The sequence below is a fragment of the Ochotona princeps genome, chromosome 2 (genome assembly GCF_030435755.1).
Source record: "Ochotona princeps isolate mOchPri1 chromosome 2, mOchPri1.hap1, whole genome shotgun sequence".
Taxonomy (NCBI): domain Eukaryota; kingdom Metazoa; phylum Chordata; class Mammalia; order Lagomorpha; family Ochotonidae; genus Ochotona; species Ochotona princeps.
The window spans coordinates 85704489-85729748 of NC_080833.1; the positions used below are offsets into that span (position 1 = coordinate 85704489).

Here is a 25260-nt window from a genome sequence, read left to right on the forward strand (position 1 = left end):
TAAATATATGGGGGGGTGATATGTGTAAGTTATATACAAATACTGCAGTATTTAATATAAAGAACTTGAGCATCTGTGGATTTTGATATCTATATGAGTTGGGATCTGGAATCAATACTACACACACACACACGTTTATATATTCGGAGGGAAGACTGTGTAGGTAGTAGGGCAGTTGCAGGAGGCAGTGGAGGGGCCTCCCTTTGTCATTTAAGTTGTTTGTGTTCCAGGGCAGATTTACCACTTCTGTCTGCTGTTATGCCTGTGATATTGCCTGTCACCCATTTAGCTTTATTATCAAGCTTGATCTTGAGGTGGGAGAGGCAGGACATGATCTAAGCCACTGTTCTCCTCAGTCAGTCGGTGCCCACCCCAGGCTGAATCACAAGCCCTGAGGCTGGCCTCCAGCGTACCCACCCCATGCTCTCTGAACCCTTCAGAATTCCTTCAGGTGATCTGATGCACTTGTAGTCACCAGCTTGGCATGGAGGGTTTAAGCATAAAGCTTTTGTGAACTTCTGGACCATTTTTGAGATCAGTCGTTTACAACCTGAGAAGTTATGTAAGGGAAACTGAATTTAATAAAAGCTCCAAGTACATAATTGCATATTAAACCTAAAGTCATGATTTGCTATCAGTCAATAAATAAAACATGCATTATCTAAACTATAGGCAAAAGTATCATGGGTTATATGGCATTGGTAACTCTTCTAGCTCAAATATTCTCTGTTGTAAAGTTGACTTTGCTGTGTTTTGAGTTGTGAAAAGTCAGTGTGATAAATATGCTACCTGATTTATGTATGTTTCTGATGTTTCTTTTTGAAATAAATTTGAATACTCTAAAACTTAAAATTGTTTCCACACATTTTTCCTTTTGCTTAAAAACCGTAGAGGTATTTTAGCCCACTCTTACAAATAATATCATCAAAATGTACTCCTAGAAATACCGGTAAGAGCCTCCATGGAGATGTTACCCAACATATAATGTGGTATCATAGTGTTCAGAAAATATTTAGGGGTGGAACAAGTACTGTATTTATTGTCACTATTATTATTTTGTGATTTGAGAGGTCATTTATAAAAAAATGACACGCAATTCAGAATGATTTCTCACTGGAACAGCCCTGCCTCCTTTTACATTTACTGATATTTCAGTTTAGAAATTTATGTTATCTTTCCTGTTGTACATTTTTGTTGTGACTTGTTATGAATAAAGTCTCATGTAAACGTACTGTTTCATCAGTTGTTGGGGTTTACACAAAGAGAGATCGAAGTCAGAGATTGTTCCTTGCATCCTAAAACAGCTGACACATATTGTAGGCTCTTGCATGAAATATCATTTTCTAGGCTATTTTTTGTCATTAAATAAGAATGCATAGTTTAACCACATTTTTGGTCTTTCACAGGAGAATATTTCCCTGGTTTTGATAGTTTGCCTTGAGAACAGAGAATTTGAGCATTATTTGACCTTGTAGAGACATTCATAAACATACTTAGCAAAGTGAATTGTTGAGGATATATTTTCTCTAGAGTGGTACATATGGTAAACTTAGTTTTTTTCAAAGGTGAATTTAAATAACTTGTTGTGTTTATTCTGGATAGATTGCCTCAACCTACTGTCAGAACTTAATGTTTTTAAGAATTGCCTCGGAGGCCACCATCATTGCACGGTGGATGGGATTGAGGAGGGGGCTAACTTGGGACCTGGGGATTAAACCTTCCAGCAGCCTGTTGGCTGATGGTGGGTGCCAGGCTGGGACCGTCTTCATGCTTGGAGCCCCTATTCTAGCCACCATGTACACGTGGTGACTTGTCCCTGCTCTGGGGTTTTGGGGCTTTGAACTGCTGCTTAGGTAGCTCCATGTTAAGCCCACTGTACTTCTGGGATGTCAGTCATTCCTAAAGACTCCCAATGACAGAGTAACTTTTCCTTTGAAGGTAAGGGAGGGTAATGAGACCTGGTAGGTTTGAGGAGAGGGACCAGATGATCTTTATGGAAAAGTCTGATATACCAACCTCCTATAAATCCTGTGTAGAACTTGTAATCACTGAACAAAGCTGAGCACCAAATACTAGTCCATGCAAAAGCTAAGGCTCAGGGCTTGTCTAGCATGACCATATCCGATTACCTGACATGATGATGGATCAAGAGACAAGTCTCATTAGGCAGGGCCACGACATTAACTAGCACACGAGAGAGCCAAATCCGGGAGTAGATTCTGTGGGGGATGTGTGGACCAAACCTTGTGGAAATACTAGCTCACTGGTTAGCTCAAAAGTTGGGGTAGTGATAGACTAAGCTAGGTGTGACCAAGGAGCCTTCCATCACTCATAGGTAAAGGAACTGACAACAGTCTGGACTGGTCAAGGCAGCAGTACCCGAATATGCATCCTAAATTGGGTGTGGGATGGGCCAGGCTGCAATGTTCACCAGCTCATACAAGGCCAAATGGAAGGCCAGACTATGCCAGACACTGGCCTAAAACCTACTGGCATGTATGAGAACTGGGTCTGGGAGTGGGTCAAGCAGAGGAACTTGAGAAACTCCCCTGGCGGCTCATAGCTCCTATTAGTGAACATGTGGTCCAGACCTGGGGGTCAGACAAGCTGGGCAAAGTAGCTCCAATGGCTGGCTAACGTGTGGATTGGTAATAGAATGGAGTGGACCAGGCAGGACTGAGCTAACCTTAGCCCACAAGCAAAATTAGAAATCAGGATGGAGCACAGGTCATGTTGAGCTAGGCTCTTGCGCCTATTGGTCTGCATGAGCCAGGGATGCTAAGCCACAGCATCTAGGGCAGGGGCCGGGACAGGTGAGGGATTGTGCCAAGCTGAGTCATAGCAGCCACTGGCATGCACGTGATCTGTGGCTGGGAACAGGCCCGGTTGGGGAGCAAGGGGATACCCAACTGGGTTGAGATTCCCACTGAGGAATGCAGGGGCTGGAATGGGGGCTGCGTTCTGATCTGGATATGGCTGTAGTCTCCCTTGGCACAAGTGTGGGCTGGGACTGATGATGTGCCAAACTGGACTAGACTCCAACACCATCTGGTGCTCTGGAGGACTAGGGTAGATGTGGGACGGACTAGGCTAAGTCTCAACCCCTACTAAGCCCTGTGTGAGCTGTATGTGGGTATGGACAAGCTGTGGCTGGGCTGAAACATCCAACAGCAAGAACCAGATTGGGTTGAAGGTCAGTCAGGAAAAACCACTGTTCCTGCTAGGACAGGAGGTGAACTGAGTAGGGCTGGCTCATGGACCTCCTGGTATGTGTGAAATCTGGCATTGGAAAAGGTTCTGATGGAGGAGCCTGGGCAACTCCTTTGGCAGGACACAGTCCCTGCAGGTAAGCACAAGAAGCATGAAAGGAAACAGCCCAGAACAGGCCATGGGAAGTTTCCCACTGGCATACATTTGGCATAGGTCGGGGGCAGACCAGGCTGAAACAGTTCATATCACCCACTGGCGCATCCGAGCACCAGAACAGAATGTGGGTCAGGCCAGGTTCGGTCGCGACAAAAACCAGTGCACAATACGGAATGCCAAAGTGAGGTTGCCTGTACTGGATGTGACTGCAGCGCCCAACCAGTACATGTGAGAACCAGGGAGGGAGGGAGCAGAGTTGGCAGAGGGAGTATGGGAGTGCTTCCCTGCTGGACAGCTACTCCCATTGGAGAGCATAAGCTGGGATGAGGGCAGACCAGGCCAGACTAGGCAAGGTTACAACACCTGTGGGCCTCATGTGGACTAGATCAGGGAAAAGCCAGGCTGGGCTGACTGTTCTTCTGGTGCAAACAAAAATTAGAGTGGGTGAGGGTTAGTTGGGCTTAGCTGCAGCATCAGCTGGCAGAAGCTGGCACTTGGGGCTAATTCTGTCAAGTTACACTGCAGAACCACCCGAAGAGTGCATAATCCAGGAGTGAGAGTGGCCTAGAAGGGAAATAGTGGGCTCCTCCATCTTGGGTTACCACCCCCATGGGAGGGCACGAAAACCAGGACAGGGGCTAGTGTGGCTAGACAGAAAGGCACCTGCCAATATGTGTGTGGGCTGGATAGTTGAGCTGGTTGGTTGAACTAGGCTTCAGTGCCTATTGACATGTATGAGAGCTCAATGGGATGTGGGACAGACTGGACTAGATTGCTGCACATACTGGCAAACCAGGATAGGGGGCCGGCCTGGTGGTGGTTATTGTGGGTCGCTCTGACTAGGGTGCAGGTTCCACTGGTTTATGTGAGGGCCGAGAGTGTGCTGAGCAGAACCAGGCTGGACTGCAACACCCATTGGTTCCAGTGGAAGACAGGGCTGGAAACAGAACCAACCCAGCAATTGCAACCACCAGCTGATCCTGGGCGATGGACTGTGCCGGGCCCTGTACTGGCAAGTACACACAAGAATCTGGTCTGGGAACACCTTAGACAAAGTTTTTTTTGGGATCTCCCCAATCGAACAGCCGGACTCAGAACCCTAACCATGAAAAGACAGAGGACAGAACAAGTCAGTCAACTACCTCAGCCATATGTTGGCAGTGAAAAACTGGGCAAACGGAGACTCTAAGATGGATTATATCAATCGTTGGATTCTTCAGCGACCTCATCGTGCTTGGAATGGCGAGATTGGCAGCAATTCATAACTGATGAACTATCAAAACCACTTGAGCAAATATCTCGGAGCATGCCCCACATCAGGGACCTGGGATGGGGGGGAGACTGGGTGGGGCTTCTCCCTTTATCCTCCCCCTTTACCCCAGATACAGGAAAAAAACAATGTGGAAATAATACTGTTACCCACTTTCCTGTAGCCCTTGAACCTTTTTGCCTTAATTATCTATGTTAAGAATGTCAAAAATAAAGGAAAAATATGAAAAAAAGAAGAATTTCTTGGGAAAGTATATTAAAAATGCTAGTTCTGTGCCTCATCTCCAGGGAATCTGGGACCGTGTTGGGAGTGGGGAATCTGGGGCTTTTTTTTTCTTTTTTGCAATACAAGCTTGTGTTTCCAACATAGGGAATATGTGTTTTATGTTTTGAGAAAACACTGCTCCCTGAAACACTTTCAAAAAGACATGAACGGGGCTTGGAATACTGGTTTCTTTTTCTATTTTTAATGAATTGATCGTGTAATGTTTCAATCTATCTGAGGTTTTGCATTCTATTGCAATTTCATAGCTTCATAGTTTGTAAAATAAGAGCCTTTGTCTTGCTTTAAATATTAGCTGTGAGGCAGCTAGATGTTTTCTTGAGTTGTAAAGTATTAGAAAAAGGAGTACAACCCCCTTGGGTGGTGCTAAGTTGTAACAGCAGGGAGGGATACCTTTACTTTATCAGAAACTGTCACTGTGAAACAAATTGTCACAAGGTAGAGTTTTAAGAACAAGTTAGGGCCTATGAGTTAAAATGCTGTCATTTTTGGCTTAAATACTTTTTTATGAGAAAAGAAAAATAAATTTTTGTAAGAATAATTGATCCATCTTCCATCAGAGGAGTTAATCACTATGAGATATTCTAAGGTATGTAGTTCCCAGGAGGTTTTGACTAGAAATCACCCAATATGTTCCATTTTCTAGATGTAATTATTTTACAAACAAACTGGCATATTAGAATTCAGGAGGTTTCTTCTGTGGAACATGTTTTGTTATTACTCTGTTTACTGTTACTTCTTTTCTTTTTTAAAAAAGATTTATTTTTATTTTTATGGGAAAATCAGATACACAGAGAGTAGGAGAGACAGAGAAATGTTTACCTTCCTTTCTAAGAGAATACGAAGACAGAATTACCACTGCTATGAAATGATTTCTAAATATACATTACCAGCGGGTTCAAGCTTTCAGGTCCATGGGGATTATTTTATAAGTAGGATTTCCAGAACTGACAAGTAGATTTTATCAACATAAGAGAAAAAAAACTAATCAAAATTCTACTTTCAGGGATTACAACATGGATTTTTTGACTTTGAAACATTTGATGTGGATGAATATGAACATTATGAGGTTTGTACATTTAAATTTTTTGTAACGCTTTGTGTTGATTTATATATATTTCGTTTAACACTCAGGATTGAAGAGCATAGATGTTAAATGAAAGCATTCTGGCTTTTGTGTTAAACAAATGTCAAGCTTGTCCTTTTTAGCGTTTGAACCAGGAGTCAGAAAAATCTTAAGAACAACTTTTATTATCTTAACAATCACTTTATACTTTCAGTTTATTGGAAAAATAATTGGAGAATAATTGGTAGTAAAATTATTAGTTACTTTTATCTTAAAACTCAAATTTTAAGACAAAACCAGATATGTGTTTTATAATATTTTTGTTGTATACATTTTATTTTGAAGCATAGCTGATTTTACTTAGTTCTAAGAGTTGGTATATTCTGCACCCCAGCCCATGTAACCGTTACAAAGCCAAGGTAGTGTTTGGACAATGATCAGCCTAGCTTTTTGATTGTGCCCTAAGGTGATGTTGAAGGAGAGAAGGTTTGTGTAAGATAAGAAGTAATCCAAAGTGGTTAACTTCTCCTGAAAGATGACATTCTGGGGAGTGGGAGTGGGCACAACAGCACTTTCTGAAGCAAGGCTCATCTGTTAGGCTTCTCCAGAGGAGTAATAGAATTTATCTGTCCTCGGTAAGGGTAGCCTCATATTTTGGGCTCTAGTTCAGGATATACTGCTTATATATTAAATTTAACATCTGAACGTGAAGTATACCTATCAGGATCATAACTGGTAACTTATAGACAAGAGACTCGAATCAGCATTAGACAATAGCAAAACTGCAAAGGCATATGGGGGAAATCAGGAGCAATCCTAACAACCTCTTAACAGGAGGTCATATGCATAGAGCAGGGAGGACTCCAGAGTGGAGCAGGCGGACAGGAGGAGGCTTGTATCCCAAACCTGAAGACTCCTAGATCCTCACCAAGGACTATCAGTACGAGCACCGAGAACTACATCCCAACTGCCAAGGAGACCACGGGGAAATGGAGTGCCTTCAGAGACCAAGAACTCTGAGGTCACCCACCCCCATTTGGATCTACCACATGGGATGGAAGAAGCCCAAATCCTGCCTTGCAGGATCCAAGGTCTTTGGAACGACAACCAGGAGCACTGAGCGGTCCACAGAAACAGAAGAACAATAAACTTCCTTCAGGACTAGGGAGAGGAGCTTTCTGTGGTCCTTACTTGGTTCCAACTTTGGGTCCCCATCCTCTCTCGTAATGACCATCAGGATCGCTCCAGAAACCCCTCAAAACAAACAAACAAACAAACAAACAAACAAAAAAACTAGAATAGATAGAGAACAACAAGGAAAGCTTAGAAGCAGACAGGAAACGGTCAGCGTGGATGCACTTATAACTCACTCGGTGGAACATAAAGATTAGTTTACTCCTCACTGGGGTATTGAAGATTTCTCTGCACAGCCCTCCTAAAATTGTTCACCTAAACTGTTGACATATGTCTTGTTAGAGTTATAGAGTTAGACAACCCGAAAAACAGCCAGGTTCAGCAAAATCATACTTCAACGCTATAAACTGCTAAATACTAAAATTAAAATAGACATGAGACAGCTGAGTAGTAATCTATAGCCATTTTAAGGTGCATAGAACCCAGTTGTATATAAACTAATAATTGAAATGTCAATGAAGAAGTCACAGGATGTGGTTCAGAACTTGCATTCTCTTTTTTTTCCCCTTTTAACATATTGGTTACTCAATACCATGTCAACTAATTCCATACCGTTATAAATTGTTACTGATGTAATGTCGGGGCTTTTATTTGATTGGGATGATACTCTGCCAGCTCTACCTACAGACCAGAGATGGTCTCCCCAAGAAACCGTTGAACTTATCTGGACAATAAGATGCTGGACTTTATGCTTGGTAAATGCTTGCAATGAAAGAATCTCAACTGAAGTTGAACTGTGGTAATGCAACAAGGTGGAGGAATCCACCATGGGGGGTGGGGTTTGGGGAGGAGTGGAGGGAATCCCAGTGCCTATAAAACTGTGTCACATAATGCAATGTAACCAATAAAAAAAATTTAACATCTGAAAACAAACCGAACATCTTCCAGTTGAGCATGGTTTTCTGCTTCATTCATCTGAGTTGATGACATCATCATCCTACAGTTCACCCTTTTCTTTTTGTCTGAGCTTGTGGGAGTGAATTCCCTGCTGCTGATGCGGCTGGATACAGCATATGCGTGTGTCTCCTTTCCTCCCTTTGTCACTTCCTTCCAGCTGGCACAGGTGTTACATCATCTCCTCTGGCCCCTTTCCTCACAGGCTGTGTCACACCCACCTGACTAATTGTATGCCAGAGTTCTCATCCTCTCTTGTTTTGGGGCCTCTGGCTAAGCATGGAACACCTAATCTGTGCTGGGGTGCAGCTATGATGTGCTCCAGCCTGCCTCTCCAGACACCCCTCTAGGTAGCTCTTCTGAGATCCAGTCCCCCGGAGCTGCTGCTGCTTTACTGTTGAGTGGTTGTCTGTGCCCTGAGTGTGCTTGCTTGCTTCTGGGTTCCCATCACCATGAACATTCGTTTGTCTGTTTCACGTGTGTTCCCCTCCTTTCTGATTGCCTCTCGCCTCTGGAGCATTCCTTCCCCTTCAGTGTCAGGCATTGCAATTGGTATTTGCTGCTTTTCTTACAGAATGGCTGCTTGCACACGGCTTTATTTTCCTTATTACATTCCAAATTCTCTGTTGTTGGGATATGACCAAATGGAAAAATATATAACAAGTTCTTAAACAGAAAGCCTTAATATTGTAAAATTGCTACTTCTCCTCAAATTAATAAACTTAGCACAATTTGTTAAGAAATTGTAGTTTACAAAGTGAAATTTTATTTTTATCCACAATTTGTGAGTTTACAAGCCCTGATAAGGGGATGTTCAGGATGGAGCTTTTCAATAGCACTTCTTTGAGAAGTTCCACCTAACATTTACTATGGAAAAAGAAAAAACCTAATGCAAAACAAAACAAAAAGAAGACGAAAGAACAACAATCAAACAAACAAAAGAAAAAACCTAGTCCGATGAGACTGTATGTGAAATTAAATGGAATCTCATGGGAGAGACTGGAAGAAGCTCTTGGCTTCTGGCTTTTGGTCTGGCCCAGCCCGAACTGTTGAGGCCAGTTGGGGAGTGAACCAGTGGATGGAAGATCTCTGTGCTTTTCCTTCAGTCTCTAACTCTGCCATTCAAATTAAGTAAATAAATCGTTACAAGAATAAAGTCAGTTTTATCAGAATGCCACTTGTAAATGTTACTAAAATGAGGTCATTAGATCATGACAAATATTTACATGACATCTACAGCGAAACCTTTACTCATGTGTATAAGGCTGTATACATCTTCCTCCCACATCAAGGATCTAAAGCAGCACTATAGCAAGATAATGGCATTCATATATTTTTGAAATATTATGTAGCAAAAAAAGAATAGAAGAAATGATGAAACTTATAACATGCATTTTTGACACAATATATTCAAAATATTTCAAATATATAATCGATACAAAAATTATTCATGAGCTGTTGTAAATAAAAGCAATTAATGTGTGAATTTCTTTGTATGGTTTATGCTATGATGCATCTTAATTTGGCCTAGCTATAGTTCAAGTGCAGAGTAGCCACGTATAGCTAGAGCACAAAATCTGGAAAACAGCAGTTTCATCCATGTGCCACTGTTACCCACCTGTGACATGGAGCCTGGGAGAAGCAAAGCACATTGTATCTCCTTGCTTCATGTGATCTAATTGTTCATATGAGAGCTAATTTCAAAACCCTGTCATACTTAGAAGTCTTCACATCACCATCAGAATGCATGTTTCAAAAACTCAGACCAAACATCCTATCCCCCTGTTTTAAGTCTTCTGTGGGCTCCACATTGTTTAAGTAATGGAGGAAATGCAAACTTTTCCATAATGCCCTTGTTAACGTAATGCCCTTGTTAACATGAACACTTTTGTCTTTCATTTACCCCAAATTCTGCTGTTTCACAGACAGCATCCATTCTTTGTGCATTCCCTGCCTGTGATCCTTTCTTGCTGGATCACTGTATTTCAGTGCTGTTGTTGAGTCCTTCTGGTGCTTGTGAAAGCTGTCCTCAAACAAGGAGTCCTTGTGCTCCGTGGGTTCTTCCAGGCAGGAACTGTGTCTTACTCACCTTTACTTGAATAAACCCAGCAGCCCAGGATTTGCATTGTAGGCAGTCGTTCAGTGTTTCTGGTATGAATGAATTAATGGGTCAGTGAGTCATCAAATTGCTAAATACAGGAGTATGGCACATTTTATGTGATCTGTTATCAGTGTCAAGTGAGATGTGTTGGTTAAGAATCCCATTCTGACTTTGAAGCAATACTCTAGGAGAGATTTACTGTTGTAGACAACTTCTGCAATGAGGTTTCTTTCTCTCAGCATCCGTCTACACTGTGAGAGTGAGTTGTCTTACAAATTCAATCTTTTTTTTTTTTTTTGCAACAGAGATACTAGCTATTGTCTTCTATGCCAGATTTCTGTGTAACATCAACTTTGTTATTCTGTGTCTGACATCTCCAAGTTGATTGGGTCATCCTTCATTGCACAAATAACTTGTTCGCCTGACCAGGTGATATAGGCTTCTGGCCATCCCTGGAGAACCAGCAGAATTTGTTAGGTCTTCCATCACTCAATAAATCACTCAGGTCAACAGTGAGAGTCAGTGTTGTTTACTGACACGTGTTCCAAGGCTTTGCTTTGGGCTACATTATGTACTGCCTCATTCTGCTTGATATTGACCTTCCTGGTCACGGGTTGGGAAAATAAAGGTGAAAATTCTTGGGAACAGGAATTGTGTTATAGTGGATTCAACTGCCATTTGGGATACCCACATCCCATTTGGATGGAGTGCTTGGTTTGATCCCAGCTACTCTGTGCTTCTGACCCAACTTCCTGCTAGTGTGCTTGGGAGGCATCGGGAGGTAATCTGAGTACTTGGGTCCTTGATGGGGGAGCTATATGGAGTTACTGGCTCTTGGATTCTGCCTGGCTTAGCCTTAGCTATTTCAGCCATTTACAGAGTGAGCCAATAAACAAACACATTTTTTATTTTTTTAAAAAAATTTTTTAAAAGATTTATTTATTTTGTTACAAAGTCAGATATACAGAGAGGAGGAGAGACAGAGAGGAAGATCTTCCGTTCGATGATTCATTCCCCAAGTGAGCAGCAACGGGCCGGTGCTCGCCAATCCGAAGCCGGGAACCAGGAACCTCCTCCAGGTCTCCCACGCGGGTGCAGTGTCCCAAAGCATCGGGCCGTCCTCGACTGCTTTCCCAGGCCACAAGCAGGGAGCTGGATGGGAAGTGGAGCTGCCGGGACTAGAACCGGCTCCCATATGGGATCCCCGGGGCGTTCAAGGCGAGGACTTTAGCCGCTAGGCTACGCTGCTGGGCCCAGCAAACACATTTTTAAAAAAATGGAAATTCCTGTCACAAAACTACTAGGGTCAAGCAAGTCCTGTAATGAAGTTACAAGGGTGTGTCTTCAGCACCTGCAGCAATTATTGAAGGTGTGCCTCCCACAGTTAGACTATTAGAACTATTAGAAGCCTTCCTCTGAAGCCACCTCATACTATTGGTTGCACTCCCAAGGGCCACCAAGCTAAGGAAGGGAGATCTCTTCCTGTCCACTGCAGCTGCTCAAGTGGAGGGACACAGTGTTGTTTCACATCAGCTCACACACTGCACCTACAGTGTTGGTTCTGAGGTCTTGATTGGTTGGTGCGGGATGTAGTGTTCCGAGGTCTACCTGTCCTGAAGAATTTGTTTCCTGCTCTTTGATGATTGATTTCTGTGCCTTCTTTTCCCTCTGAATTTCTTGCAGTCTGAGCTCTGTCATGACCACTCTGCTGAAACTGTTTTTGGTAACATGAGATTTAGCAGATCCAACTGGCTGTGTTTGGTCTTCCTCCTTGATTAACTCTGTGGCCACTTTAATTCTGGAAACTCACTTTCTTTCCTAAACTTATAACTGCTATTTCTTAGGTTTCTCCTTTCCCATCCTTGAGAATCTTTCTTAATTTCTCTTGCAAGTCCCTCTTGCTTTGTGCACCTGAGGAGCTGCTGCTGCAGGACCTGGTTGTTTCTGTTTAGCATACTTTCTGTGATTGAGTGCACCTGTTGCCAGGTTTCAACCGTGTGCTTGTTGCGGACCCCAAATCTTCGTGGCTTGAGCACAGGGATGGTATCTGCGAGCAGGCGCTGGCTCTGCTCCCTGCCGTAGCCTCATCGAAGGTGCTCTCGGCTCTGGGCTGTTGGTGCAGTCTGCTACGTGAGCTGTCTTCCCTGCAGCTGTCTTCCCCACCACAGCTGTTCTGGGCAGAGGTGATGTAATTATCCCCTTTCCCTCCATCCCAGTGTGTCTCTCCAAAGCAAATCTAAGTTAATAACCTAGAGTTTGATTAGTAATTAAAATCAAATGGCATGGCAACTTAATTTAAGCCAAACAACTCAAATATTTGTTCTGTGTTAAGCTCATAAAGTGCTAATCCTTATGACATATTTACTTTTATGTAATGCAGCTATAGTGATAATACTATGCTATTATTTTTAAAGATTAGGAAAATATCGGGAAGACATTTTCTTAATTAAACATTTCAAATATTTGCTTATTTGAGTGACACAGAGAGAGAGAGAGATGGAGGGAAAGAGAACAAGAGATAGTCCATCTGCTGATCCATTCCCCCAAAACTCTGGGGCTTGACCAGGCTGGGGTTGGGAGCACAGAACTCCATCTGGTGGAGTTCTGGTGGGCGGTGGGGGCCCATGCAGTTTGACCATCTTCCGCTGCTTTTCCAGGCACATTAGCAAGGAGTTGGGTCAGAGGCAGAGCAGCTGGAATTAGAACTTATATTCTGCTATGGGATGCTGGTGTTACAGACAGTGGTTTGACGCACTGTGCCACAGGGCCAACCCTCAAGAGGAGACTCTAATGAATTAAAGAAAAAAAAAGAGAGAGACATTGAATTCTGTCTCCTCAATTTACAAAAAATAGCCTTTATGTTACTGTCATACCTCTTGTGGACTTCCATGACAACATATATCCAGGTTTCATTTATCTTTCTTTTATGGGTGGTATGCAGACAACAGTAGTGCCTATCTGAGAGGGTTCCAGTGAGGGTCAAATGGGTTGTACAAACACAGTGCTGCCTTGAAAACAGCCAGTGATACAGATGTATTTGCTGGTACTATCACTGTGATTGGTCATTCCCACTTGCCTTTGGCCTCTTGGAGCATGCTTATTATTACTGTACATGTGACACCAGCTTACTGTTCTTACTCTGCAGTAAATGCTTTTCAAATATTTGGTTGTTGAATTATAGTTTAAGATTGTTTGCTTATGTTATATTAGAAAAATTAGGTGCTAAAAAGAATTTGTGTTTTCATTGTCAACCTCAAGAACTATTTTTTGTATCTCATTGTATGTTTATTACAATGGTAAGTAGGTGAACTATTTTTCACAGGCATAGGTGTGCTTCTTTTAGATATAAAAATTCATTATTTCAAATAAATCCTGTAGTATTAATTTATATTATTTTTGAATGGTTTTGTGTTATATTTTATTTATTTGAAAGCCATATGGGGAGGGAAGACAGGGAGGGGAAAGGGAGGAGAGAGAGAAAGAAAAAGAGGTGGGTCATAGATCATCCATCCATTGGTTCACTCCTTAAATGTCCACACAGCTGAGGCTGGGCTAAAGCAAAGCCAGGAACTCAGTTGCTGCCTGCCATACAGATGTCAGGTGTCTAGTATTGAGCTGTCACCTGCTGCCTGTAATTGCATATGAGCAGGATGCTGGAGCATGAAATGGAGCTGGGACTTAAACCCACACACTTTGATATACGCACCCCAGGTTGTGTTTTAATCACTGTAGCAAATGTGCATCCTCCAAATTCTATTCTAAATGCTCCAGGAGAGTTAGTTATTGAAAAAATCTGAATATTTTGTAGACTGAAGCATCTTATAGTAAAGTGGATAATAATAGCACCTATAAATACATTAACTTCAGGAATTTGGATTTCTATTTTGGAGATTTCTTCTAGTAAATTCATCTGCAGCTCTACCAGGGAGTATTCGATGTGGAGTAAGCTTTAGAGCAGCAGAGATCAAACCATAGACTTACTGCTTCCTTCTTCAGATATTTATTTATAAGATGTGGTAAAGTTGGAAAGTACCTGAAGTTCCATGTAATATAGATTTTGAAGTATGTGTGTTTGATTAGAAAAGTTAATTTGTACCACCTAAAATATTCTATTAATAAATGTTGGGAAGTATATGAATAATTGTGAAAGAAAATGCAGTTATTAATTTTGAAAGATTACCAAAGTAGGCTTATGTTTTATTGGGTCAGTTAAAAACTATACCGTTAATTTTTTTCCAGATTTAGGTCTTATACCTAAATCCTTTTGTTTACTCCCTCAACCATACCCAAGGTGATGAGGGTAGCCCAATAATATCTAATGTTCATCTTTTCAGATAAGGAAATTTGCAAGCATGTTCTTTTGACTTGAATGAATGTATTTTAGTGAAGCCATTGCCTCTCTCTAGATATTTATTCAGATGGATATCTATTGTTTCAAATAAAATGATACAGCACAGTATATTTATCTCACTTATTTGATAACAAGGATGCAGAAATAGTAAATTTAGAAATCTGTTTTTATTTACTGCCCCACAGAATTCATATTTGTCTTTTGATGATCAGAACATACCTTTATTCTTGAATTTCTGTATAGCGTTTTAAGCTTAATAATCACTGGAGAGAGATATAGTTAAAACAATAGATATTTGATTGTGATGAGCTTTATTAGATGCTTGATTCAAATTATTTTAAACAAATAAAAGGGGCTGGAGTGGTGGTGTTGCTGGCTAATTCTCCACCTGCTGGAGCTGGCATTCCACATAGGCATTGTTTTGTGCCCTAGCTGTTCCACTCCTGATCCAGCTTTTTAGTTATGGCCTGGGAAAGCAGCAGAGGATGGCCCAATTTGGGAGACCGGGAAGAAGTTCTTGGCTCCCAGCTTTGGAGTAGCCCAGCTCTGGCTGTTGCGGCCATTTGGGTAGTGAACCAGCAGATGGAAGACCTCTTTCTCTCTGTAAAATCTGACTTTCAAATAAAAAATAGATAAATCTTTTAAGAAAATAATTATGTTTCAAATTTAAATTAGTGTATGCATTCTTCTTTCTTAGTGTCTCTAATGTCCTACTTGGGGCACTATGACAATATTATGTTTGTTACTATTTTATTAATGCAATTCAGACATTTATAAGGTGTCTTGGAAAGTTTAATTTGTAAGCTTCTTGTAACTGAAAAGAAACATCTATACTTCTAGATTTAAAATTCTATAGTCAAGCTTTGGTGTTCACAGAAGCAGTAATGGATAATTTAATCAGCGCAGTGTGTCCATCTTTCCTTTGCAATGTTATTCTGACTGGTTTAACACATTTTGAGTTCCTCCAGTACTACACAGACTCTACACCCTTGAGGTCTTGTCATATAGGGGAGGGGAGAGGGACGGTCACATGGCTGCATGGAGAGAACACAGCTGTGTTTCCTCACTGCCTAGAGAATGGAGAAGGTCCGAAGGCAAACGTGAATCATTCACTTCTTTATTTGAAATGGGGTGAGAGGAGAGGGCCAAGCCTGGGCCAAGTTAAGTAGGAACCTGGAACTGAGTCCCAGTCTCCCATGTGGGCAGCAGGGACTGATGTACTTAAGCTATTGCCCTGCTGCCTCCTTGGCAGGAAGCTGGATCAGGAACAGAGCCAGGATACAGGCTTACCCACAGATCTGCATTCCAGCCTCCCATGTGGTGTCCTAACCATTGTGTCCAATGCCCATTCCTATTTTGTGATGCATCCCACAACTATCTCTCAATTACTTGCAAAATCTTAGGTGACCTTGGTTCTACCCCGGTGTTCATGTGTACAAGGGCTCAAGCAGAAGGTAAAAAGTGGAGGGGAGCTGGAATAATGAGGAATTGCTTGATCCCGTTCCAAGCACATTTGTCTTGTGTCACTATCTGACCTTGTCTGGGTTGGCAGCCAGCACCCTAGTTTGTGGTATACCTTGAGGGCTTACCGAGCCTCGGTCCTCTACTCCTGCTGCTTCCCAGGATGAATATCAGCACTGACAACAGATCTAAACCACAGAATCAGAACAGCTCTGACAGTGTGTTCGTCATGAGCCTGATGCCGATAGATGGTTTCCTTTGTTTATGTATATTTACCATGTTCATTAAAAGTGCTCATGTTTTCCATTTTCTCTCACCTCCATTTGTTTATTACCAAGACAAGCAGTGTTTGTTTTCTTTTCTTTGTGAGTGGCCAGAAGACAAAATTATTTTAAGCACATACTTCTCCCTTAGAAAAGAAGCTATTTTTTTTTAATATGGTCTAAACTTTCTGTAGAGTGTAAGTGAAATTTTTCTATGTTAAACTGAAGATAAATAGTATTTGAGAATCAGTACATGTCTTTATTTTAAACTTTATTACTTATGTCTTCATGTTTGTCCAATTAATATAAAACTAATACTGTGAAAAAGATTTTTTGTAAGGGTTTCCTAAATTGATAAAGAATTATAAAATATTTTTCTGTTTTTTTCCCCACAAAATTCTGCCAGCGAGTTGAAAATGGTGACTTCAACTGGATTGTCCCAGGAAAATTTTTAGCATTTAGTGGACCACATCCAAAAAGCAAAATTGAAAATGGTAGGTTTTTCTTTCTTTTATCATCCAAAAATTAGTTTTAGTTCATCTTCTCTTATTTCTTAATTTTCTCAAGTAATCCTTTCTTTTGATACTGTTTTCCAAAAATTATCTCTTTATAGTTAAAGCAATTAAGCAGTGGTAGCTAGTTTATAAAATATATGTTTCTGCTAGGTGGGACTATAACCAGTGTTTTAAATAGCAACTTTCTTAGAATGCCATAAATAGGACATTCACATTATGTTACCAAAGAAGACATCAGTTACCAAAGAAGAATCTGAAAGCTCAGAAGCAGATTGCTAAATCCTATCCGTAATTCCTGATTTCTACTAGTGCTTCTCAGATTTATTTGGTAGTCGAGTAGCAACATAATGTTGAATACTACTAAAGATGCTTCAATGTCATTGAGTACCTACTAGGTTCTGGTTACTAGCTCATTGCAGTATTATCTCATTTAATGCTCACACAACTCTGTGAGATGTAGATGCCATTACGTCCTTTTTACACAGGGAAAATTGAGGCTTATTATCAGAAAATTTTCCCAAGGTCACAGAGTAATAGGCAGAAATGATTATTTCAATTAGAGCTGAGCTCCTGAAGAATGCAACTAGATTGATCTTTTTTTTTCAGTTCCATTGTGGCTATTAGGAACAATTTTCTAGCTGAGAGTAATTTAACTACTTCTTTGCAGAATATGCATGGCCATGGTCATATATATATACATATATATATACATACAGACATATATATATAAGAAGCAAGTGCAAAACAATAAGTAAACATCTTGAATGAAAGAAGATCAGCTATGCTAGTTTGCATTTATGATTTTTTTTGTCTGTCAGTATTCCCTGGAAGATGACAAAATATAGGTGTAACAGTTTAAGATGAGTTTATGGAAAACATACATGATCAAAAATATTACTTGTGACCTCATTAGTTTCTTTTTTACTGTTTCTCTAGGTGTAGAGTTGGGACACTAATCTTTTGAGTGAACCTGATTAGAAGCCCTTGCTTCAAATTTATTCTTGTTTCTTCCCCTCCTCCTCTTCCTTCTTCACCATCATCATCACCATGCTATTTCTGCTGCAATCTAGTTTCATTGTATATTGCAATCCATGCATCTGGATTTGAACATTTGCATACAGATACAAGTATGATCATCAATTCATGCCTGTGACACACCCATCAGGAAACTCCAGGTGAAGCGTGGTTTTCACCTGAGGACAGGCAACCCAGGACTAGAGGACCAAGCTAGCCACAGAGGACAGAGTCAGAAGCAGACCCGGTTTGAGTTGGCTGTTCAGGCTCCTTACTCCAGATGTTGATTGATTGACCTCTGTCGGGTTGAGTTAGGAGCAATGTGTTGGGTAACTGGGGTATTGCTTTACAAGTGGTGCAGATGAACTAATAAGGAAATTGCAGAAGCAACCTGTAATTTTACCCCAAGTTTACTAGTTGTTGGGGGAATTATTGGTGGTATTAGTTTCTCCTATATTTTCCTTTGTAGTTTCTACTTTTGTATATTTTAGCTGGTTTGTGGTATACACATATCATAAATGTGTGCATATTCACATCCATTTATAAACTTTTTAAAGAGATTTATTTGAAAGGCAGAGGTAGAGAGAGAGATCGAGATATGTAGTGAGAAACCATCTCCTGGTTCACTCATTAAATGGCTGCAGTGGCTATGGTTACACCAGACAGAGCCCAGGAACCAGGAACTTCTTCCAAGTCTTTTATATGTGCAGGGCCTGAGCACTTGTACCGTCTTCCACTATTTTCCCAGGCCATAAGCAGGATGCTGGTTGGGAACTAGGGGCAAACTGGTGCCCGTTTGGACGCCAGCAATTCAGGTGGCAGCTTTACTCACTGTACTACAACTCTGGTCCCCTTTTTTGTTGTTGCAAAAACAGGGCTGCAACACAATTTCTACCCAATGACCAGAATTTTTCTCACTTCATGTGTTACAGACTTCTTTCCACGACAGTAAATGTAGAGCCATGTAATTGTTTTCCATGCCTATACCATAGTTGCTTCGCTGTATGACTGTGCCATGATTTTGTTGATTTATTTTTGCATGTGATCTAAGTTATTTAAAGTTTCGTACTTTTAAAAACTACTCTGGTTTTCTTACATATGAATACACCTGCCTACAGCTCTCATTTCTTTAAATTCTTTTGGAAGTAGAATCACTAGATAAAAGGGTATATGTATTTTGTGCTATAATTATGTGAAAATTCTCATTTGTCTAGCTTCATGTATTAATGTGGGGGAACAACTATGGCTGCCACTTGTTTTTATTCTCAAATGGCACTGAGCCTAGTGCGCATGTCATCCTCCGTGTGATGGGAACTACCTCTGGGACAGAACCACTTGTGTTATGGAGGAGAAGGTGGTGACACAGAGGGGTTCCCCAACTTACTCAGTTTCACACAGCCAGTATGTAGGGGCAGGTGGATTCAAACTTAGGTCTGGAGAAGTTGAAATGTTGTGCCTTATTTTTAAATTGGTTAACAAGGTCATATAAGCTCAGTATGGAAAATATTTGCAAAATAGGAAAAACCCTTTAAAATCATATCATCTGGAAGCAACTACCTTTAAGATATTTAATTTCTGTCTGTACAGAAGCACTTCAAAAGTTCATGGAAAACGATATTGTTTGTATTGGTGCAAACATTTTGAAATCCAGTCTTAGTTTTTTCATAGTGTGCATTTTTCATTTATGTGGAAGTCCCATTTTTTTTCTATGCAACTGTTGTGCCTTCTCATATGGAGAAAAAAGCCCTGGAAATGCTGCTTACCTAATACTTGGTTTTCATGATGACTAGTACAATTTCACTAATGACTGCCCTAGGTAAAGTCTTGACATTTTACTGGGATGCCATTTGGGAGATCTGATATTCACTAAGGGCGTCTTCATCAAAAGGAAGCCCTCCCTCCCACCCCCCCATCCCTTTGTATAAAGGGCTTTGATTTTGTGAAAACTTGCTGAACTGAAGATGATAGTAGAGAATAATTTTGTGATGACATTAGTAAGCTTGACTCCACCGCAGTGAGATCTTGGGATTTTTTTTCTTTGCTTTGAGTTGTGAAGCCCTGTGTTTTCTGAGGAGCTGGGAAGTCCTTCTAGAGGTCTGTGAGTAGAAAAACTGAGATTTTGGAGGTGTGAATGATGACGTGGCTGTTGCTAGCATGTAGCGAAAGGGAGCCCTACCACGCTGGGCTCCGGGCAGGAGAGAGCAACCAAGGCATTCCTTTCAGCCAGTCTTGACTCTGTGTTAAGCCTGAAGGAGAGAAGAAAGAACTCTACTTTGATGTAGTTATGTTTGGTTTAGTAATTTGAATGACCATAGAATGAAATATATTGTGAATTTCAAATTTACAGAAAAAGATCTCGTAAGTAGCAATTCCATTCTTTATTTAGCCAGACTCTACACATGCAAAGAAAATGACTTGAAGCAGGGAATTCCACCAGTTGGGAACATCGGCCTGCTCTTTTTATGAGAGGGAAGGAGGGGGGGGGCTCTGTGGTAAGAGGCTCTGTGCGTCATCCCTTTCTGGGCGTGAATGCTAGTGACTGCTGCTCTTTCTCAGTTGTCACAGTGGGGCATGGACATATTACAGGAGCTACTTTGCATCACTTTGAGCACTTAAAGGGTGCTTGTTCGATAATACATATTAGGGTTATTTTTTCCTCTTTTTAGAAAAAGATTTTATTTATTTATTTGAAAGGCAAAGTTAGGGAGAGCGGAAGAGACAGAGAGATCTTCCAACTGCTGGTTCACTCCCCAAATGGCCACCATCATGGGAGCTGGGCCTGGAACTTTTCCCAGGTCCTGCCTGTGGGCATGGGGACCCAAGCAAGTGGGTTATCTCCAGTAGCTTTCCTAGGTGCATTGGCAAGAAGCTGGATTGGAAATGGAGCGCCAGGCCCCTATGTTTAGTTTTTAAAAAAGATTTTTGCAGGGCCTGGCATCATGGCTCAGTGGCTAAATCCTGTCATTGCAAGTGCTGGGATCCTATGTGGGTCCCTTTTCTTGTCCCAGCTGCTCCACTTCCCTTCCAGCTCTCTGCTCGTGGCCTGGGAAAGCAGTAGAGGATGACCGAAAGCCTTGGGACCCTGCACTTGCATAGGAGACCCGGAAGAAGCTCCTGGTTCCTGGCTTTGGATCAGCTCAGCTCTGGCCATTGCAGCCACTTGGGGAGTGAACTAGCAGATGGAAGATCTTTCTCTCTGTGTTGTCTTCTCTCTGTAAATCTGACTTTCCAATAAAAAGAAATCATATATATATATATATATATATATATATATATATATATAATATATATATATATATATATATATATGAAAGGCAGAGTGTCAGGGAAGGAGAGGGAGAGAATTGGTCTTCCACTTGCTGGCTCACTCCCCAAATGGCTGCAACAGCTGGGTCTGGGCAGAGCTGAAGCCGCAACTGGGAAATTCATCCTAGTCTTGTGCAGGAGCAGCGGGGACCTAAGTCCTTGAGCCTTTTGATGTTGCCTTTCCAGGTTCATTATCAGGAAGCTGGGCAGGAAGCAGAGTAGATGGGACTCAAACTCACATTCCGGCATGGGTTGCTATCATTCTACGCAGCAGTTCAACCTGCTGCATCGCATGCCAGCTTCCGTGATTATGTTTTTGTCATCAGTAATCCTAATTCTCATATGTATTTTTTTGGTTATCCTACGTTTGCCTACTCATTGTGCAATTTTTTCTTTTAATACTGACTGAGTAGGCAGTCATTTGAATCTTCCATTCTTCAATTTTCTAGCTTTAAGTGAAGAGCTGGGAAGAAATGAATTTTGTGTTTTCTGATAGCTCTGTTATCTGTGGGTAGCTCACTTCTGTGGCTTCTGCCTGTGTTTCACCAGTACCAGCGCGCCATCTAGTGGGCAGAGGTAGTAAGGGTCGGATGTGGCTTGGTGGGATGGATTCAGGAACAGTGTGCCTTGCTGAAACCTGTCCCGGGTACAAAGTATCCAACTAGGAGTGGCCAGTTAGCCTAGGAGTTAATACGTATGTGTCCCCTATTGGGATGCCTGGATTCCATGCCATGCTGGGGCTCCTGACTATAGCTTCCTGTCAATGTGCAGTGTGGAGAGAGCAGGTCCAGGAGCCTGCAGCACCATCCAGGTCTCCCATGTTGGTAGTGGCTAGGGGCCAGATACTTGAGACATTACCTGCTGTTTTCTCAGGTGCATTATCAAGGAGTTGGATCAGTAGCAAAGTGACCGGCACTCAAACTAGTGTTCTGCTATAGAATGGTGGTTTAGTCCACTGAGCCTAAGTGCAGGCTGGTCTTTCTGACTCTCACAGTCTTTCACAAAATCACCTGAAGACATTGGTAACATGCACAAACAGTAGCACTGAGATCATTTGTTTTGTGTGTTTTGTTGATTGTAACTGACCTGAAGCACTTGTAAGGTATTTTTTTTTGTTTGTTTGGTAAGCTGCTCGTGAACTCTAGGAAGTATAACCCTAAAGTTTGCATTCTGTTACCTTACTTGGAGGCTTAGCTGGCAGAATGAAGTGGAGGCTTACTTGAAGTCCAGGACAGGTGTAGGAACCTGGCGGGCAGGGCTTAGCTGCTTGCTCTGCCTCTTAGTGGCGGTGTATGAGCCAGTTCATCCTTGAAGGCATCAGGAACCGAGTGGTTGCAGGATTTAACGAGACAGTCCTGCAGAAGCAGCTGGCATCCTGCCTAGCACACGGTAACTCAAGCAGCGTTAGGTGCAGTGATTGCCATTGTTGTTCCAGTGCCTGTGGCCAGATGCGGACAGTTCTGTCCAGTGTTCTTTCCTCAAACGATACCATTGTTTCTCTAAGAGTCAGGTTAGCCAAGCTGTCCTGGTCAAACCCTCACTCCAGATGAAAAGTCACATATGAAAATAGAGAGGGAGAAACAGTTGGGAGTTGGTGCCGAAGTATAGTTCCTAGAACTCGGGGGCTCAGAGAAGGAGTCATGTTTAGACTTCTGACCATGCAGCTGAGAGGAGGACCTGGAGCTGGCCTCCAACCTCCAACCTCCAAGGCAGGTGCCGCAGGATGGTGCTGCGTGTGCCCGCCCAAGCTTGGAGCTCTGGCCGCTCCTGTCTTCTGCTGCTGAGGTGGTGCTGCCAGGAGCACAGCCAGGAGCCCTTCTCCCCGCAGTTGCCCTTCAGCGCCTCCTGGTTTTCGAGGCAACTGCAAGTCAGCTAGAAATGTGGTCTGGGAAATGTAATACATGGGCCTTTGCATCACAGCGTGGAGTGGAGCTGAGAGGAAATAAGAAATGTTCAGCATTAGCGTAATGCAAAGGCCAAGGTTGTGGTGCACAGGGGATCTGACGCATTGGCAGGCTCTGCTGCTGCCACCCTGAAGCCAGTTCCTGGGGAGATGGTCCCACTCAGTTGGGGTGCAGTGATGAGTTGCAGAGATGGCGGCATCAGTGCACCCAGAATGGGGTGCAGATGAGTTCCTTGGGGTGTGAGAAATCAGCCTGCTTCAGATCAGGGCTGCTGGGGTGGCCTGCATGGTCCAGCCCCTCACTGGGTGCCACTCTGGCTGGCCAAGACTTAGTCTGTACCCGAGAAGGCTCTGAGCTCCCAGAAACACATGCCCACGGTGGAGCTGCTGCAAAGCAGAAGGGAGTTCATTGCTCAAGAAAAGGATGTTTACTTACGTCTATTTGTAAAATATGGATGTTAGCTCTGGGGGGAAAAAAGGCTACTTATTTGGGAGGCAGACCAGGAGAGCTCCCATCTGCTGGCTGAAGCAGAACCTGGGAGCAGTGAACTCCATGTGGGTCTCTCACATAGGGGGCCGGAACCTAGTTAACTGGAACACTACTGCTGTGTTCCAGGGTTGGCATTAGTAGGCAGCTGAACTCAGGGGCCAGCACTGTGAATCAGCTCCAGGTACACCTATACACCTGTGCAGGATGTGTCTCAATGCTGGGCTAAGCCCCAACTCTGTATTTTCAATTGACAAAAATTGTCTATGTTGTATAATGTGTTTTGAAATATATATATATATATATATATGCACATATAGACATATCACAGAATAGCTAAGCCAAATTTCACATGGATCACCTTGCTTGTCATTTGTGTGTGTATAATCTACCTTTTCAGTTACTTTCAAGTATTCAACAGGTTGCTTTTAACTAGTCACCAGCTGTTACACAGTAGACCCACAGAATCCTGTCTCATTGAAATTTTATATCCTTTGACCAAGGTCTTGGGACACTCCCCCTGCCTGCACCTCTCTCCTTTTAGCTTCTTCATCTAGAGCTTCTATTTAGCTTCTTCCTCTAGAGGTTGGGCTAGGATTTGTGTCCCTTTTTTCTCCCCATCCGAGCGGCCTGTGCTGTTTGCAGCGCCGCGCACGTGGGGGAGCTGGCTTGTATGGCGGGGAACCCGGCTGTCCCCTACGCCCTAGGTCAGGGAGGGCTCCGTGTCCCTGGGCGCTGCTTACTGTTCCTCTTCCCCTTCAGGTTACCCTCTGCACGCCCCGGAAGCCTACTTTCCTTACTTCAAAAAGCACAACGTGACTGCCATCGTGCGGCTGAACAAGAAGATTTACGAGGCGAAGCGCTTCACCGATGCCGGCTTCGAGCACTATGACCTGTTCTTCATCGATGGCAGCACGCCCAGCGACAACATCGTGCGCCGGTTCCTGACCATCTGTGAGAACACGGAGGGCGCCATCGCCGTGCACTGCAAAGGTGGGCGGGCGCCGGGGGCGGGACCAGCTCAGAACAGGACAGAAAACTGGAGCACCATTACCCCCCTCTGCGCCTCCTCCAAAGCAAAGGGTTGCTTGGTATGGCCAACTGGTGCTGGCGTGTCTCTAGGCTCCGTGTCCCTGTCCACTGGCTGACAGTGCCCCCGGGGTGCGCGTCTCCTCTGCTCTGCTCTCCTCCACTCCCCTCTAGTCTCTCGGTATCGGCCGGCTTTGGCTGCTGTGGTGTTCCTGCTTCTGGAATTGAATGGAAAGGTTGGCTCGTGCAAGTGAACCCCTGGCCCATGGGTGTGCATGCGCCCTGGTAGGCAGGGCTGTTGAGAATGTAGGAGGTATAGAGTTGCCCAATCAGTGACCACTTCTTGTAGTACAAATATGAGGTGTCTCGCAAAGTGCGAGGAGAACAGATTTAAATGAGAATACCCGATTAGAGTTTTGAGGATCCCTTCATAGGTTCCCAACACTGCACAGGACACAGTCCTATATTTTCTCTGACAGTTTCTCAGAGCAAGTCAGAAAATAGGACATGGCATTTGCTCTGGGCTTAGTAATTAGACTCCAACGAAACTCAGATTTCATTTTGGCTTGTTTTAGAGTGTATGGACTGTGGAAGATCTTTCTTGGGGTCTTTGACGTTCCTGGCGTGGGATGGAGCCGCTTGGCGCCTCGCACGCCGCTCACCGTGCGCCGCTAGGTGGCGCTGTGCGCGCGACGTCCGAGCGCTCCTTGGGGCTGGCTTCCTGCTGATGCTCCCGTTGGAGGGCGGCGAGATGGCAC

At 42.9% G+C, this 25260-nt stretch overlaps 1 protein-coding gene across 3 annotated transcripts in view; it reads left to right on the forward strand.

Moving 5' to 3' along the window:
- The window catches only part of CDC14A (cell division cycle 14A), a 178175-nt gene that overhangs the window by 90573 nt on the left and 62342 nt on the right, over window positions 1-25260 (forward strand). For all 3 annotated transcript variants that reach the window (XM_058659654.1, XM_058659647.1, XM_036494656.2), the window contains exons 7-9: window positions 5925-5987; window positions 16655-16742; window positions 24236-24466. In XM_058659654.1, the coding sequence (XP_058515637.1) occupies window positions 5925-5987; window positions 16655-16742; window positions 24236-24466 (382 nt within the window). The remainder of the gene's footprint in view (window positions 1-5924; window positions 5988-16654; window positions 16743-24235; window positions 24467-25260) is intronic.